The sequence below is a fragment of the Saccopteryx leptura genome, chromosome 1, assembly GCF_036850995.1.
Source record: "Saccopteryx leptura isolate mSacLep1 chromosome 1, mSacLep1_pri_phased_curated, whole genome shotgun sequence".
NCBI classification, from domain to species: domain Eukaryota; kingdom Metazoa; phylum Chordata; class Mammalia; order Chiroptera; family Emballonuridae; genus Saccopteryx; species Saccopteryx leptura.
The window spans coordinates 55,699,899-55,716,317 of NC_089503.1; the positions used below are offsets into that span (position 1 = coordinate 55,699,899).

At 35.7% G+C, this 16,419-nt stretch overlaps 1 protein-coding gene across 1 annotated transcript; it reads left to right on the forward strand.

The window, feature by feature from the left end:
* Positions 1-15,094: 15,094 nt before the first annotated feature.
* LOC136388839 (olfactory receptor 52M1-like) lies at positions 15,095-16,039 on the forward strand. Its single transcript, XM_066360647.1, has one exon. It carries the CDS (start codon positions 15,095-15,097, stop codon positions 16,037-16,039), a length of 945 nt encoding a protein of 314 aa, XP_066216744.1.
* The last annotated feature ends 380 nt before the right edge of the window (positions 16,040-16,419 follow it).

Genomic DNA, 16,419 nt, shown 5'->3' on the forward strand with positions numbered 1-16,419 from the left:
TGTCATCATTTCTTATGCCTGAGTAGTATTCCATAGTGTATATGTGCCACATCTTCTTTATCCAGTCATCTGTTGACAGGTTTTTTGGATGTTTCCATGGCCTGGCCACTGTGAACAATGCTGCAATAAACGTGGGGCTGCATGTGTCTTTACGTATCAATATTTCTGAGTTTTGGGGGTATACAGCCAGTAGAGGGATTGCTGGGTCATAAGGTAGTTCTATTTTCAGTTTTTTGAGGAACCAACATACTTTCTTCCATAATGGTTGTACTACTTTACATTCCCACCAACAGTGTATGAGAGTTCCTATTTCTCCACAGAATCTTCAACATTTGCTATTACCTGTCTTGTTAACAATAGCTAATCTAACAGGTATGAGGTGGTATCTCATTGCAGATTTGATTTGCATTTCTCTAATAACTAACAAAGATGAGCATCTTTTAATATATCTGTTGGCCATTTGTATTTCTTCCTGGGAGAAGCGTCTGTTCATGTCCTCTTCCCATTCTTTTATTGGATTGTTTGTTTGTTTGTTGTTGAGTTTTATGAGTTCTTTGTATATTTTGGATATTAGGCCCTTATCTGAGCTGTTGTTTGAAAATATCATTTCCCATTTAGTTGGCTGTCTGTTTATTTTATCAGTTTCTCTTGCTGAGCAAAAACTTCTTAGTCTGATGTAGTCCCATTCATTAATTTTTGCCTTCACTTCTCTTGCCTTTGGAGTCAAATTCATAAAATGCTTTTAAAAACCAATGTCCATGAGTTTAGTACCTATGTCTTCTTCTATGTACTTTATTGTTTCAGTTCTTATGTTTAGATCTTTGATCCATTTTGAGTTAATTTTATCCAGGGGGACAAACTGTAGTCCAGTTTCATTCTTTTGCATGTGGCTTTCCAGTTTTCCCAGCACCATTTGTTGAAGAGGCTTTCTTTTCTCCATTGTGTGTTCTTGGCCCCTTTATCAAAAATTATTTGACTATATATATGTGATTTTATTTCTGGGTTTTCTATTCTGCTCCATTGGTCTGAGTGTCTATTTTTCAGCCAATACCATGCTGTCTTGATTGTCGTGGCCCTATAATATAGTTTGAAGTCAGGTATTGTAATGCCCCTAGCTTCATTCTTTTTCTTTAGGATGGCTTTGACTATTCGGGGTTTTTTATAGTTCCATATAAATCTGATGATTTTGTGCTCCATTTCTTTAAAAAATGTCATTGGAATTTTGATGGGAATTGCATTAAATTTGTATATTGCTTTGGGTAATATGGCCATCTTGATTATATTTATTCATCCTAACCAAGAACAAGGAATATTCTTCCATCTCATTATATCTTTTTCGATTTCCCTTAACAATGGTATAGTTTTCATTATATAAGTCCTTTACATTCTTTGTTGTGTTTATTCCTAAGTATTTTTTGTGTTGTTGCAATCGTGAAGGGGATTATTTTTTTGAGTTCATTCTCAAATGTCTCATTGTTGACATATAGAAAGGCTATTGACTTCTGTATGTTTTTGTATCCTGTGACCTTACTGTATTGGCTTATTGTTTCTAGTAGTCTTTTTGTGGATTCTTTGGGGTTTTCGATGTATAGGATCATATCATCTGCAAAAAGTGATACCTTTACTTCTTCTTTTCCGATATGGATGCCTTTTATTTCTTTGTCTTGTCTGATTGCTCTGGCTAGAACCTCTAGTACCACATTAAATAAGAGTGGAGAGAGTGGACAACCCTGTCTTGTTCCTGATTTAAGGGGGAAAGCCTTCAGTTTAGTGCCATTTAATATGATGTTAGCTGATGGTTTATCATATATGGTCTTTATCATGTTGAGATATTTTCCTTCTATACCCATTTTGTTGAGAGTCTTAAATATAAAATTGTGTTGTATTTTAAAAGCCTTTTCTGCGTCTATTGATAAGATCATGTGGTTTTTGTTCTTTGTTTTGTTGATATGGTGTATTACATTAACCGTTTTACGTATGTTGAACCATCCTTGAGATTCTGGGATGAATCCCACTTGATCATGATGTATTATTTTTTTAATATGTTGTTGTATTCGATTTGCTAGTATTTTGTTTAGTATTTTAGCATCTGTATTCATTAGAGATATTGGTCTGTAGTTTTCTTTTTTTGTGCCATCCTTGCCTGGTTTCGGTATGAGGGTTATGTTGGCCTCATAAAATGTGTTTGGAAGTATTGTTTCTTCTTCAATTTTTTGGAAGACTTTCAGTAGAATAGGAACCAAGTCTTCTTTGAATGTTTGATAAAATTCACTGTTATAGCCGTCTGGGCCTGGACTTTTATTTTTAGGGAGGTTTTTAATGGTTTTTTCTATATCTTCTCTGCTAATAGGTCTGTTTAGGCTTTCTGTTTCTTCTTCACTCAGTCTAGGAAGGTTGTATTTTTCTAGGAATTTATCCATTTCTTCTATGTTGTTGAATTTAGTGGCATAAAGTTTTTCATAGTATTCTACAATAATTCTTTGTATATCTACAGTGTCCGTGGTGATTTCTCCTCTTTCATTTTGGATTTTGTTTATATGAGTTCTTTCTCTTTTTTCCTTGGTAAGTCTTGCCAAGGGTTTGTCAATTTTGTTGATCTTTTCAAAGAACCAGCTCCTTGTTCTATTAATTTTTTCTATAGTTTTTCTGTTCTCTATCTCATTTATTTCTGCTCTGATTTTTATTATCTCCTTTCTTCGGCTGGTTTTGGGTTGTCTTTGTTCTTCATTTTCTAGTTCCTTAAGGTGTGAAGTTAAGTGGTTCACTTGGGCTCTCTCTTGTTTGTTCATATAGGCCTGAAGTGATATGAACTTCCCTCTTATCACTGCTTTTGCTGCATCCCATAGATTCTGATATGTCGTATTGTCATTTTCATTTGTCTGTATATATCTTTTGATCTCTGCACTTATTTCTTCCTTGACCCATTCATTCTTTAAAAGTATGTTGTTTAGTTTCCACATTTTTGTGGGATTTTTTTCCTCGTTTTTGCAGTTGAATTCTAGTTTCAAGGCTTTATGATTAGAAAATATGCTTAGTACAACTTCGATTTTTCTGAATTTGCTGATGTTGTTTTTGTGGCCCAACATATGGTCAATTCTTGAGAATGATCCATGTACACTGGAGAAAAATGTATACTTAGTCACTTTGGGATGAAATGTCCTGTAGATGTCTATTATATCCAAGTGCTCTAGTGTTTTGTTTAAGGCCATTATATCTTTGTTGATTCTCTGTTTGGATGACCGATCTAGAGCCATCAGCGGTGTATTGAGGTCTCCAAGTATGATTGTATTTTTGTCAGTTTTTGTTTTAAGGTCAATAAGTAGCTGTCTTATATATTTTGGTGCTCCTTGGTTTGGTGCATATATATTAAGAATTGTTATGTCTTCTTGATTCAGTGTCCTCTTAGCCATTATGAAATAGCCATTTTTGTCTGTGAGTATTTTTGCTGTCTTGTAGTCAGCATTATCAGATATGAGTATTGCTATGCCTGCTTTTTGTTTGTTTGTTTCTTTTTGTTTGTTTGTTTTTTGGGGTTTTTTTTGTATTTTTCTGAAGCTGGAAACGGGGAGAGACAGTCAGACAGACTCCCTCAGGGGCGTCGCTCTGCCATGACCAGAGCCTCTATCGCCTGGGGCAAAGGCCAAGGAGCCATCCCCAGTGCCCGGGCCATCTTTGCTCCAATGGAGCCTTGGCTGCGGGAGGGGAAGAGAGAGACAGAGAGGAAAGGGGGGTTGGAGAAGCAAATGGTCGCCTCTCCTATGTGTCCTGGAAGGGAATCAAACCCGGGTCTCCCTCATTCTCTACCGCTGAGCCAACCTGCCAGGGCCTGCCTGCTTTTTTTTTTTTGGATGTTATTTGCTTGGAGTATTGTTTTCCAGCCTTTCACTTTGAATTTGTTTTTATCCTTGCTACTTAGATGAGTTTCCTGTAGGCAGCATAGAGTTGGATTTTCTTTTTTAATCCATTCTGCTACTCTGTGCCTTTTTATTGGTGAGTTTAATCTGTTTATATTTAGTGTAATTATTGACACTTGTGAGTTCCTTATTGCCATTTTATAGATTGCTTTCTGTTAGTTTTGTGTCTTGTTTGATCCTTCTCTTTCATTTTCTATCTTTTGTTTTTATTTGGTTGTATTCCATACATCTTTCCTCTGTTGCTATCTTTTTTAAATCATGTGCTTCTGTGGTGGTTTTTTCAATGGTGGTTACCTTTAAGTAATGAAAAGGGTTCTTACTCTATTCATTGTAGTTCACTTTTTTGTGAGTACGTTTGCACTCCATCATCCTTTGCTACTGTTAATCTCCATCCTCTCCCCCCTTTCTTTTTGTTGTTGTCACAGTTTAAATTTGGTTTTATTGTGTTCTTCTTGGAGCTTTTACTTGTGGCTTTGGTTTTTTTTTTGTTTGTTTGTTTTGTTTTGTTTTGTTTTGTTTTGTTCTTTGTATCTGATTGGAGAACCCCCTTTAGTAATTCCTGGAGTGGGGGTTTTCTGATGATAAATTCCCTCATCTTTTCTGTATCTGTGAATGTTTTTATATCTCCTTCATATTTGAAGGATAGCTTTGATGGGTATAGTATTCGTGGCTGAAAGTTCCTCTCTTTCAGGACTTTAAATATTGGGGTCCACTCTCTTCTAGCTTGTAGAGTTTCTGTTGAGAATTTGGATGATAATCTAATGGGCCTTCCTTTATATGTTGTATTCTTCTTTTCCCTGGCTGCCTTGAGAATTTTTTCTTTGCCATTGGTTTGTGCCAATTTCATTATGATGTGCCTTGGAGTAGGTTTGTTGGGGTTAAGAAAACTTGGAGTTCTGTTTGCTTCCTGAATTTGAGGCTTTAGTTCTTTCCACAGGCTTGGGAAGTTCTCATCTATTATTTGTTTGAGTATGTTCTCCATTCCATTTTCTCTCTCTTCTCCCTCTGATATACCTATTATTCTTATGTTATTCTTTTTGATGGAGTCAGATAATTTCTGTAGGGCTATCTCATTTTTTTAAATTTTTGAGTCTCTTTCTTCTTTTCTCTGTTGTGCCTCAGGTTGCTTATTTTCTATTTCACTAATCCTACCTTCTATCTGATCTGTTCTATTAGCTAAGCTTGTTACCTCGTTTTTCAGCTTGTGAATTGAGTTTTTTATCTCTGTTTGATTTGTTTTTATAGTTTCAATTTCCTTGGAAATATATTCTTTGTGGTCATTGAGTTGTTTTCTGAGCTCCCTAAATTGCCTTTCTGTGTTTTCTTGTATATCTCTGAGTATTTTTAGGATTTCTATTTTAAATTCTCTGTCTTTTAACTCCAAGGTTTCCAATATATTAATTTTTTTTCTATAGATTTTTCCTCATCTATCTGTGTTACCTCTCTTTCTTTGTATCCATGATATTCGATTTTCTCTTCCTTAATGGCATCTGAGGGTGGTTTTGTTGATAGTATTAATGAGATTTAATAAAGAATAAAAAGTTTAAAAAATAAAAAATTGAAAAGAGTTGTTTTTTTTAAAAAAAATAATAATTAAATAAAGAAAAATAAAATAAAATTTAAATTTTAAAAAAAGGAAATTATTCCCCTCCCTCCTTTTTTCCTCTCCTCTCCTCTCCCCTCTTTCTTGAGAAAATCTTGTGGTGAACTGTGAATTATATTGTACTAAATAAAACAAACAATGCCTGTAATAGAGGGCCTGAATTGGGGAGAAGTAATAAAGGGGCAAAAAAAAAAGAAAAAAAGAAAAAAAAGGGTGTAGGGACCCACAAAAATCAAATAAGGAAAAAATTTGGGTCAAGAATAAAGTGATTTGCTTTTAGGTGTTGGTTGACTAAGAGTTATGATGAGAGGAATAAGTGGGAAACAGGAAAATGGGGGGACAAATTAAAAAATTAGTATTGTATTTAGTGGAACAAGAACTAGATAAAATGGAGAGCCAGGGATGAGAGCACTGCTAGTGAGTTAAAAGGTGAAGTAAAACCCCCCCAAAATGCCACAAACATAAGTTTGAGTCCCAGATAAGATAATTTATTTGTTATTGAGGTTTGAACAAGAGGATACGTAAAGGAGAAAGAAAGAAATTAATATAGAGGGAGAAAAAAAGAGAGAGAGAGAAAAAAAAGAGGGTACCACTAATAGAAGAAAAAATAAAAAAGAGGAGAGAGAGAGAGAGAGAGAGAGAGAGTTAAGGGTTTTGGAGTGCAACCCTCATAGAGAGAAAGGAAGAGAAAAGAAAAGATAATGGAAGATGTAACACTTATGGGTAGTGTATTTCAAGGAGAGGAGAGAGTAAGGCCGGCAGACAGTTAAACGACCAAATTGGAGGAGGAAAAGAAAAATCAAGAATGAAGATAAGAGAAAAAAACGAACAAATATAATAAAATGGGATAAGTTATAAAGTCTGCAGATTATTCTTGCTTTTGAGAGGTTATCTTCTTGCTTTTTCTTTTCTCTCCCTCTTCCTGGTCGGTGAGTCTCTACCCCAGGTTCTGCCCCTTTGGCACGCTCAGGTAGAGGTTTGCAGTTGATAAGTCTCTATGGCAATGTCATGTATTGGGCTTCAGTCCCGTTGACAGGCAAGGCTCATTAGCATTTATAGGCTCCAATAGTGAGAGAGTCTGTGTTCCTGGAGCCTCTCTCCTAGTCTTTCCTTCCTCAATTAGTAGCCTGATAATGCAGCTATGGGGTTGCTGCTGCCTCTGCCTGGATAGTAAGAGGCTCAAAGAGCTCACAACTCCCCACTCTATTCCCACTCAACACAAGGCTCTGTGTAAGGCTCAGTCAGTCAGAGCTGCTAGCATAATCAGGCGGGTCTTCCTCCCACTCAAAGACTTCTGGCTCTTCCACTCTGTCCGGTAACACGGGCAGGAGCCCACTCCTGGGGCGCTTGGAGGAAACTCTTGCTCACTATCTGTGCACAGACCAGGATATCAGGCTGGCAGTCTCACACTCTGAGTGAAACCCCCGGCCACACTGAAAAGTTCCAGCGTTGGAATTGGCTCTCACTCCCTCCCCGTGCGCGGCTTTTTCAGGGCGCTTGGGCGGCCTGGAGATTCCACTTTTGGCCCACACAAAGGCCCCTGACTCTGCCCCTCTGTGGGATAACATGGGCACCCACTCCTGAGGTGCTCAGAGGAATCTCCTGCTCACTCTCCATGTGTGCCAACCAGGATATCAGGCTGGCCACCTCACACTTTGAGTGAAACCCCCACCCGCACAGAAAAGTTCCAGCGTTGGAATTGACTCTTGCTCCCTCCCTGTGAGCAGCTTCTTCAGGGTGCTGGGGCAGCCCAGAGATTCCGCTTTCAGCCCACACAAAGGCCTCTGACTCTGCCTCTCTGTGGGATAACACGGGCACCCACTCCCGGGGCTTTCGAAGGAATCTCTCGCCCACTATCTGTGCGCGCTGACCAGGAGATCAGGAAAAATGGCTGCCCCACTTGTCTTTCTTTGTCTGGGATTGGTGCGAGTGTTAGCTTGTATTGACTGGGTTGCCACAGGCACAGTTTTTCCTCGGCTTGGATCTCTGTGCCACAGCCTGGTTTGACCGTTTGTGCTGCGGCCTGGATCTATTCACCCCCTTTGTCCACCTTAGTTTCTATATTCTCAGTTCCCAGTGAAGGCAGCCCTATTTAGGTTAATGAGGAAGGCGGAGCATTTCTTACTCCCTATATCCTTCAGGGTTTGATTATATATTTAGCCAATTTTTCGCTTTACCATACCTTCAGGTGTATTGCGAAACATCTGGAAGCTCCAAGGATAGGTTTTTCTGTTTCTGTTTGAAGATCTTGTTGAATTTTAGGGTAGATTTATTGATATCGCTTCCTACCGCGCCATTACTCTGACATCATCTTCCAATTCCAATTTTTCAATAGCATCTTTCACAGATTATTTTCTGTCATATCTTTTAGATTTTATGTCACGTCTAAAAGTCATTACCGTATACAGTTTGTATTATAGGAGTGTTAGAGTTTTGAATTTTAAATTTAAGTATGTAATTCATTTTGAGTTAATTTTTGTAGAGTATAATATTTGTGTCTAGATTTGCATATTGGGGTCAACTGGTTCTACATTTTTATCATTTGTTAAAAATACTGTCTTTTGTAACCTTTAAAAAAATACTATCTTTGCTCCACTTTATTGCTTTTCTTCCTTGTCAAAAATCAGTTGACTATATTTATGAGGTTCTATTTCTGACTTCTCTATTTTGTGTTACTGATCCACTTCTTATTCGTTTGCCAATATTACACTTTGTTTGTTACTGTAGCTTAACACTGAGTCTTTTTCTTCCTTTTTATTGCATTTATTAGGGTAACACTGGTTAACAAAATTATACAGATTTCAGAAGCAAAATTTAACAACCTATCACCTGTATAATGTACTATGTGCTCACCACCCCAAGTCAAGTCTCTTTTCATTACCGTTTATCCCCCCTATATCCTTCTCCACCTACCCCTGTCCCTCCTCCCCATAGCAATCACCACAATGTTGTCCATGTTCATGACTTTTTCTCTCCTTTTTTTTCCTTTTTGCTCCATCCCTCCACCCCGCCAACTTGGCCACCCCCCTCCACACACACACACACGAGCTGCCAGCCTACTCTCTGTGAGTCTGTCTCTATTTTGCTTGCTAGTCATATTGTTTATTAGATTCCTCATATGAGTGAAATCGTACGGTACTTGTCTTTCTCTGACTTGAAATTGGATGGTGATAGTTCTCCAACTTTGTTATTCACCTTTCTGTGGTAGCTATTCTGTATATCTTTTTTTCTTTAAATATAAACCATAAACTCAGTCTTTCTAGATCTACAAAATAATTTTCTGGCATATGTATTGGGATTGCATTGTATTTATACATCAAGTTAGGAAAACCCACACATTTACAATATTGAGTTTTCCTACACATAAACTTATAAATGTTCTCCACTTATGCAGGTTTTTTTTGATAATTTTTTATATCCCTCATCTAAATCTTATACATATTGTATATTTTAAAATTTGTATCTAAGAGTATTATTTTTTGTACTATTGTAAATAGCAGTGCATTTTTTATTTCTTTTTTTAACGCAATTTTTTAATTAAGTGAGTGGTGGAGAAGCAGAGACAGACTACCACATACGCTTTGACCAGGATACACCTGGCAAACCCCTACCAGGCAATACTCTGCCCAACTGGGCTGCAGCTCCATTCCTGGGCAACCTAGATATTCTAGTGGTGCAGGCCAGGACATGGAGCTATCATCAGCACCCAGGGCCAACCTTGTTTGATCCATTAGAGCCATGGCTGCAAGAAGAGAAGAAAGAGGTGGGAGTGGTAGAGAAATAGATGGTTGCTTCTCCTATGTTCCTCAATGGGGAATTGAACCCGAGACCTCCACATGCCAGCCGATGACCTACCACTGAGCTAACCATCCAGGGACACATTTTTTCTTTCAAATTGCACTTTTTTGCCCTAGATGGGCAGAGCATCACCAGTAGGGGGCTTGCAGGGCTAGCCAGTGGGACCACATGTGGAGGTCTGTCTCTGTCTCCCCTCCTTTCACTTAAAAAAAATTACACTTTTTTTATAGCTAGTACTTTAAAATGAGACTGACTTTTGTTTTTTAACTTTGTATCATGCAATCTTGCTATAGTTGCCTATTTCTAGAAATTTTTGTCCATTCTCTGAGATTCTCTACATGGATGATCACATCCTCTGTAATCAAAGATAATTTCATTTCTTCTTTTCTAATATCTATTCTTTTGTTTCTTTTTCTTGTCATTGTATTAGCTGAGACTTCTAGTATAATGTTTAAAGTCAATGGAGAGGAAATATCTTTGTCATGTTCTTGATCTGGTGGGAAAACTTTGATTTTCTCACTGTTAATTATGATGTTATCTATAGGTTTTTGTTGTTGTTATGTGTTGTTTTTTGTTTTATAGATATTCTTTATTAAATTGAGTTAGTCCCCCTTTATTCTTAGTTTGCTGAGGGTTTTTTTTTTATTATCATTAATGAGTGTTGGGTTTGTGAAATTGTTTTCTGCATTTATTGATGTGATCATGTGATTTTTCTTCTTTGGCCTGTTCATGTGATGGATTATATTCATTGATTTTGACTATTGAACCAGCCTTACGTACTTGAGACAAAACATACTTGGTCATGGTCTATAAGCTCTATAAAACATTGTTGTATTTGATTTGTTAATGTTTTCTAAATATTTACGTCTATGTTCATGACACATAATGGTCTGCACTTTTCCTTTTTTGTAATGTCTTTGTCTGGTTTGATATTAAAGTAATGCTGGACAACTCATAGAATAAATTAAGAACTATTCCTTCTGTTTTTATGTCTTGAGATGGATCATGAATGTTAATGTGCTTTATACTTATATGTCTGGTTGAATTCACCAGTAAACATATCTGGTTGAATTCACCAGTAAACATATCATGGTGATGACTGTTTTATAAGAATATTAATTATCGATTCAATATATTTAATAGATATACGCCTACTCAGGGTTTCTATGTTTTTATTTTTTAGATAGTCTATTTTTTATTGTGGGAGTTTTGTCATATTGTGTCTTTCAAGGAATTACTCCATTTCATTCAGGTTAGCAAATTTATGGGCATAGGTTTATTTATAGTATTACTTAATTATCCCTTTATGTCCATGGGATCTGTAATGATATTCTCTCTTTGATATCTGATATTAGTCATTTGTGTTCTCTTGCTCTTTTACTTTAAAGTTAGCCTGACTAGAGGTATATTCAATTTTTTATTGGTCTTTTAGAAAAAACTAGATTTTGGTTTTATTGCTTTTTTCTATTGGTTCCCTTTTTCAGTTTTATTGAGTTCTGCTTTAATTTGTATTATTTCTTTTTCTGCTTATTTTCGGCTAGAATTATTTTCTTCTTCCAGGTCAGTTAGACTCTAATAAAACCTAACAGCAAAAGGGTCTAGTTAAATAGTTTTTCCTGAGAACTGACTTTTAAAATAAGAATAAAATGCTCTGGTGTTATTCAAAATAGTTCATTTGTTCTTCACCTTACCAAAAGCACAAGAGGGTTTTCCTGTGATATCACCAGAAGGACTGGTGAGCTCCTAGAGGCAAAAATCACAAAACTGTAGGACCCAGCAAGAGTGGAATCCCACTAGAGTTTATCTCTCAGGCTCCCCTACTCTAAGTCTTCAGCAATTAGTTAATTATAGTTCACTTTTCTGCCCTTGTACTTTTTCTCATATAAATTTCTGCTCTGGCAAGTTGTGATTTTCTGTCTTCACTTATTGGTTTCTTTACTTTTGGGGGCAGCAGATTGCTCCGGTGACTTTACTTGTCGTAGGGATATTAGAAGAGTTGTTGATTTTTCAGTTGGTTCAACTTTTAGCTTTTCATTTGCTGAACTAGTAAATTGCAGTCTGCATCATGTTTTAATTCATTATAACACTCTATGCATTTTAACCAGAGAGTTTAAAACATTTATATTTAAAGTAATTATCATAAGGAAGAACTTACTATTGTCATTTTTGTTATTTGTCTTTTGTATTTCTTAAAACTTTTTTTTTGCCCCTCATTTTCTCTCATACAGCATTCCTTTTTGTTTAGTTGATTTTTGTCATGACACCTGAATCCTTTTCATTTTCCTTTGTACATATTTTATATTTTCTTTGTGATTGGCAGAGATTATAGAACACTCTAGTTTTATAACAATATATTTTAAACTGATAGCAACTTAGCTTCAACCACATACAAAAACTCTACTTCTTTAGAGCTCCATCCACACTTTGTTATTAATATGACAAATTACATCTTTATATATTGTATATCCATTCACATAGGTCTATAATTATGCTTATTCTTTTGTCTTTTGAATTCTGTAGAAAAATAAGAAGTAGAGTTATGAGACAAAATAATGATGATGCTGGTTTTCATATTTGTATATGTATTTATGTTTAATGAAGAACTTTATACCTTTGTATAGGTTTAAATTACTCTCTAGCTTCCTTTAATTTCAACATAAAGGACTCCCTTTAGCATTTCTTATAGAGCAGGTCTAGTGGTAACAAACTCCTTTAGCTCTTGTTTATCTGAAAATATCTTAATTTTCCCTCATTTTTGAAGGGTAGTTTTGCCAGATATCAAACTTTTTATTTTTCCCCCACAACACTTTATATATATTATCCAACTCTCTTTTGAAGTGCAAGATTTCTGTCCCAAGTTGACACTGGAATATAGTTGATATATTTAAGGAAAAAAAGAATGTTTTTTCAGTTCTTTTTAGGACTGGAACTCTTAACTGGTTTATAATTACATTAAAATACTGAGAGATGGCTGTATCTTCAGCAATAAACCCAAGGGAATGCACTGGTAAATTACTATCCCTGAAATTAAGAAGATTATCAATTACCAACAACTCCCCATTGTTTAGTTCCCAATGATTCCATTAGGACCTGTTTGTGTCAGATGTTATTCCTCCTTATCCTCTGAGATTACCACCTGGAAGTTGATACATATAGAAGTTTCATTTTTAAGTTGCTTCTTTGCTCTGAATCAGTTTCTCTGTTAACTAATTACGGTTGTTTTGGAACTGGAGAGGGATGTAGTGAAAGAGAGAGTCTGAGTGATCTAAGGAAAACTTTAAAGATTATGGGAGTCCCTCAAACAACATCTTTTTATTTTACAAAGCACCTAGATTTAAGGAAGGCAATATAATCCTTTGAAGCAGAATAAGTGCATGTTTCTCATTTTCTATGGATGAAATGAATAAAAAAATTAAATTCTAGGAAGCAAAGGTCTTTTACAAGGATATTACAGAAGTATAGATTATCTCTTATTTGAGTATATTTCATCTTGTGTGAATTTATTAAGGAACAAAAGTATGGATACCTCTTGATGTTTGGACTCAACTACAGGTTGGCATTACTACAGATATGATATCACAGAGATTATATTATGTGTGTTTTTACAAAAATGTGTTTTAGAAACTAGTGTGTGTATGTGTGTTCACTTTACTATTCTGTTCTTGCAGTGCTCTGTATTGTATTTATACCTGCAGCATGTACTTATTCAGCAGCTAATGAGTGATAGCCTCTAGCCTAAAAAATGAATTATATAATTTTCTATTGGTTATATGATTATACATGAATAAGTGGGGACCCCTCTTTACTTACAGAATCCCATCTCACTTGGATCTCTTTGTAGTTTTGAATCTCAATCACATTAGATTTCAATTCATTACATCATGATTGTTTTTCCTGAATAGAACTTCATTTATACGCCTTTCTTTTTCTTTTGTATGTATGTGCACATACGTGTGTAGACAAATATATACATAGATAGATAGATAGATAGATACATACATACATACATACATACATACATACTCACAAAAATTAGAAGATATTTTATTGCTTCATATTTATTTTGAAATATCCCCTAATATTTATGAGCAGTATAGATAGATAGATAGATAGATAGATAGATAGATAGATAGATAGATAGATAGATAGATAGGTAATAAATAAATGATAGGTAGATCAATCAATGCCTATTCACCTATGTTCAAATTCCATGGGCTAAAGTCCCATCTTCTTCACATTACAACCTCAATGTTATTTACTCAAGAAGGCTTTTCCTGACTAAATTGAATCTGATTCCTTACTATCATTTCTACATAATTCATTCTTCTCTCTCATCTGGGGTAAGTTTTTGCCCTATAAATTATTTACTTGAAGTATAATTACTTACTTAAAGCTAAGTAATAAAAAAGCCATCTCTGCATTGTTTAAGTGTTTTTCACTATAATAAAGTCCAGAAATGTAACTGTTAATATAAAATATAGAAAATATTTTTTCTGTTATTGATATTTAGAGAAGGTAAGTGTGTGGTATGAATCTGGAAAACATATGTAGAGGTAAGTCTTTATTGTTACCTATTATATTTATAACAATTAATTTGAGGCAGGTAAAGTAGATTCTCCTTAAGAGCTAATGGCAGTACTTACCCAAGTACCAAGAACTACCTTGATGAGAGATGAGAAAAACATGAAATTAGTAATTGATTTTTTCTACAACAGAAGCACTTGTGGTGACTTGAGAGTCTTTTTTTTTTTTTTTTTTGTACCCTTCCACTCCCTGCTACATGCTCAATTACTTTCTCCCCGGGAATTTCTGCCATGGAGATTTGACAGTTTATTGTAGCTATGGGAAGAAGTGTAAAATATGCTTTAGTCAGTGATCGATTTTACAGACTTCATTAGGTCAATTTACCAATCCAATAAATAAAACAAATGTGCACGGTTTAGAATGTGGTTTTCTGGATCAACAAATGAAAGACCACAATTAGGAGTCATCTGCACAGTAAAATAATCTACGCATAAAAAAAATAAGGATAAGAAGGTAGTGAGTGGGTTTAATGTTAAGAAATACATTATCCTTAACAGTATATAGTGTTTAATTGCAAAGAACAGAATATATGCCTACTTAAAGGGAACATGATAGAAGGAAATAATAGTAGAAAGGAAGTCAGAATATCTTATTTGTTAGATTAGTCACAGATGCAGAGGGGCAAATGAAAGGATAAAAGTTTATATTGAATTATTCCTATTTCAAAAGCGATGCCAAAGAGTTTTATGTTCTGTCCAGACAGAGTGGGAGAGAGACCATTTATTTCTATTCTCTACTTAAGTGTCTTTTAAATAACTTACTGAAGATTTCACAAGACTCCGCTTTGATCATTTCCAGTTATAGAAAAGTCACTCATAGGAGAGAACTGCTATATGAGAGCTCAAAGGAGAAACTCAATGAATATTTGTTGAATTAACTACGAGTATAACCACAGATGGAATATTTTCCTGGAAATGAAGGGGGAAAGTGAATTACAGGTTCTAAAATAATATGAAATAAGTATTATTTTTCTGTATTTATAAAAACATTACTTTGGTATTTTATTACTAATTTTATTAATCTGGTTCTAGGGACTTTAAATACTCCAGATTATGAACCTGAATGGTTTTTAACAGCACATCATTAATGGTCCTGTTGAAAAAACTCTTCATATATTTTAGCATCTGGCTGTGATCACCTTGGCATAGCAACTCTATCTTCAAAAGTACTGATAAAAATCAAAGGAAAAATCATCATGCTGCCTTTCAATACCTCTCGTCCCTCCCCTGTGACCTTTCTGCTGATAGGCATCCCAGGACTAGAGCATCTGCATGTCTGGATTGGGATTCCCTTTTGCTCCATGTACGTGGTGGCCGTGATGGGGAATGTGACCATCCTGGCTGTGGTGAAGGCAGAGCGAAGCCTCCAGGAGCCTATGTTCCTCTTTCTGTGCATGCTGTCTGTCACTGACCTGGTCCTCTCCACATCTACGCTGCCACGCATGCTCTGTCTCTTCTGGCTTGGAGCTCATGACATCGCTTTTGATGCCTGCTTGGCCCAAATGTTCTTCATCCACAGCTTTACTGCCATGGAATCAGGTTTCTTTTTGGCCATGGCCATTGACCGTTATGTGGCCATTTGTCATCCATTGCGCCATACCACCATTCTCACCCATGCACACATCACTATAATGGGTATCATTGTAGTGATTCGGGGCATAATTTTCTTTTCTCCACATCCCATCCTGCTCAAACAGCTGCCCTACTGCAGGACCCGAATAATTGCTCATACCTACTGTGAGTTCATGGCTGTGGTTAAGCTGGCATGTATGGACACAGGAGCCACCAAGCGTTACAGCCTCAGCATGGCTACAATCATTGGCTCGTGTGATGCCATTCTCATTGCTGTATCCTATGCCTTTATTCTGTGCTCTGTATTCCGCCTGCCATCCCGGGAAGCTAGCTTTAAGGCATTGGGTACATGTGGATCCCACGTTTGTGTTATTCTTGTCTTCTACTCCACAGCTGGTTTTTCCATTTTTACTCATCGTTTTGGAAAAAATGTGCCTGCACATATCCATATTTTTATTGCAAATATGTACCTTTTGGTGCCCCCTTTCCTCAACCCCATTGTGTATGGAGTAAGGACGAAGAAAATACGGGAATATGTTTTTAGTGTACTAATGTTTAAAGTGTCTTAATTTTACTTGGATAAAATTAAGAGAGTTGATTTAAGAATAAATAGAAGTAAAAAAGATCATGTAAAAAAAGAAAATAATAATTAACTGCCTTCGTAATAGAGTTGATTTAAGAATAAATAGAAGTAAAAAAGATCATGTAAATAAAGAAAATAATAATTAACTGCCTTCACTCCCACAAGCTGAATTGCATTTACCACCTAAAATATATTTTATGTTAGATATCTGTAAATTCCAAAAATTCTAATTCAAAGAATTATTTCAGCATTTTTACATACTAGATATTGAAAACAAATTAATTTTCTCCTAAGTATGTGTATTTTAGAGGATAATTATGAGTAGAGAGCAAACAGTAAAGAAAGAGGAAATGGATAAGTAAATAA

Coding starts and splice junctions, on each gene's coding strand:
- LOC136388839 (XM_066360647.1), top strand. CDS start 15,095: ATGCTGCCTTTCAATACCTCTCGTCCCTCCCCTGTGACCTTTCTGCTG.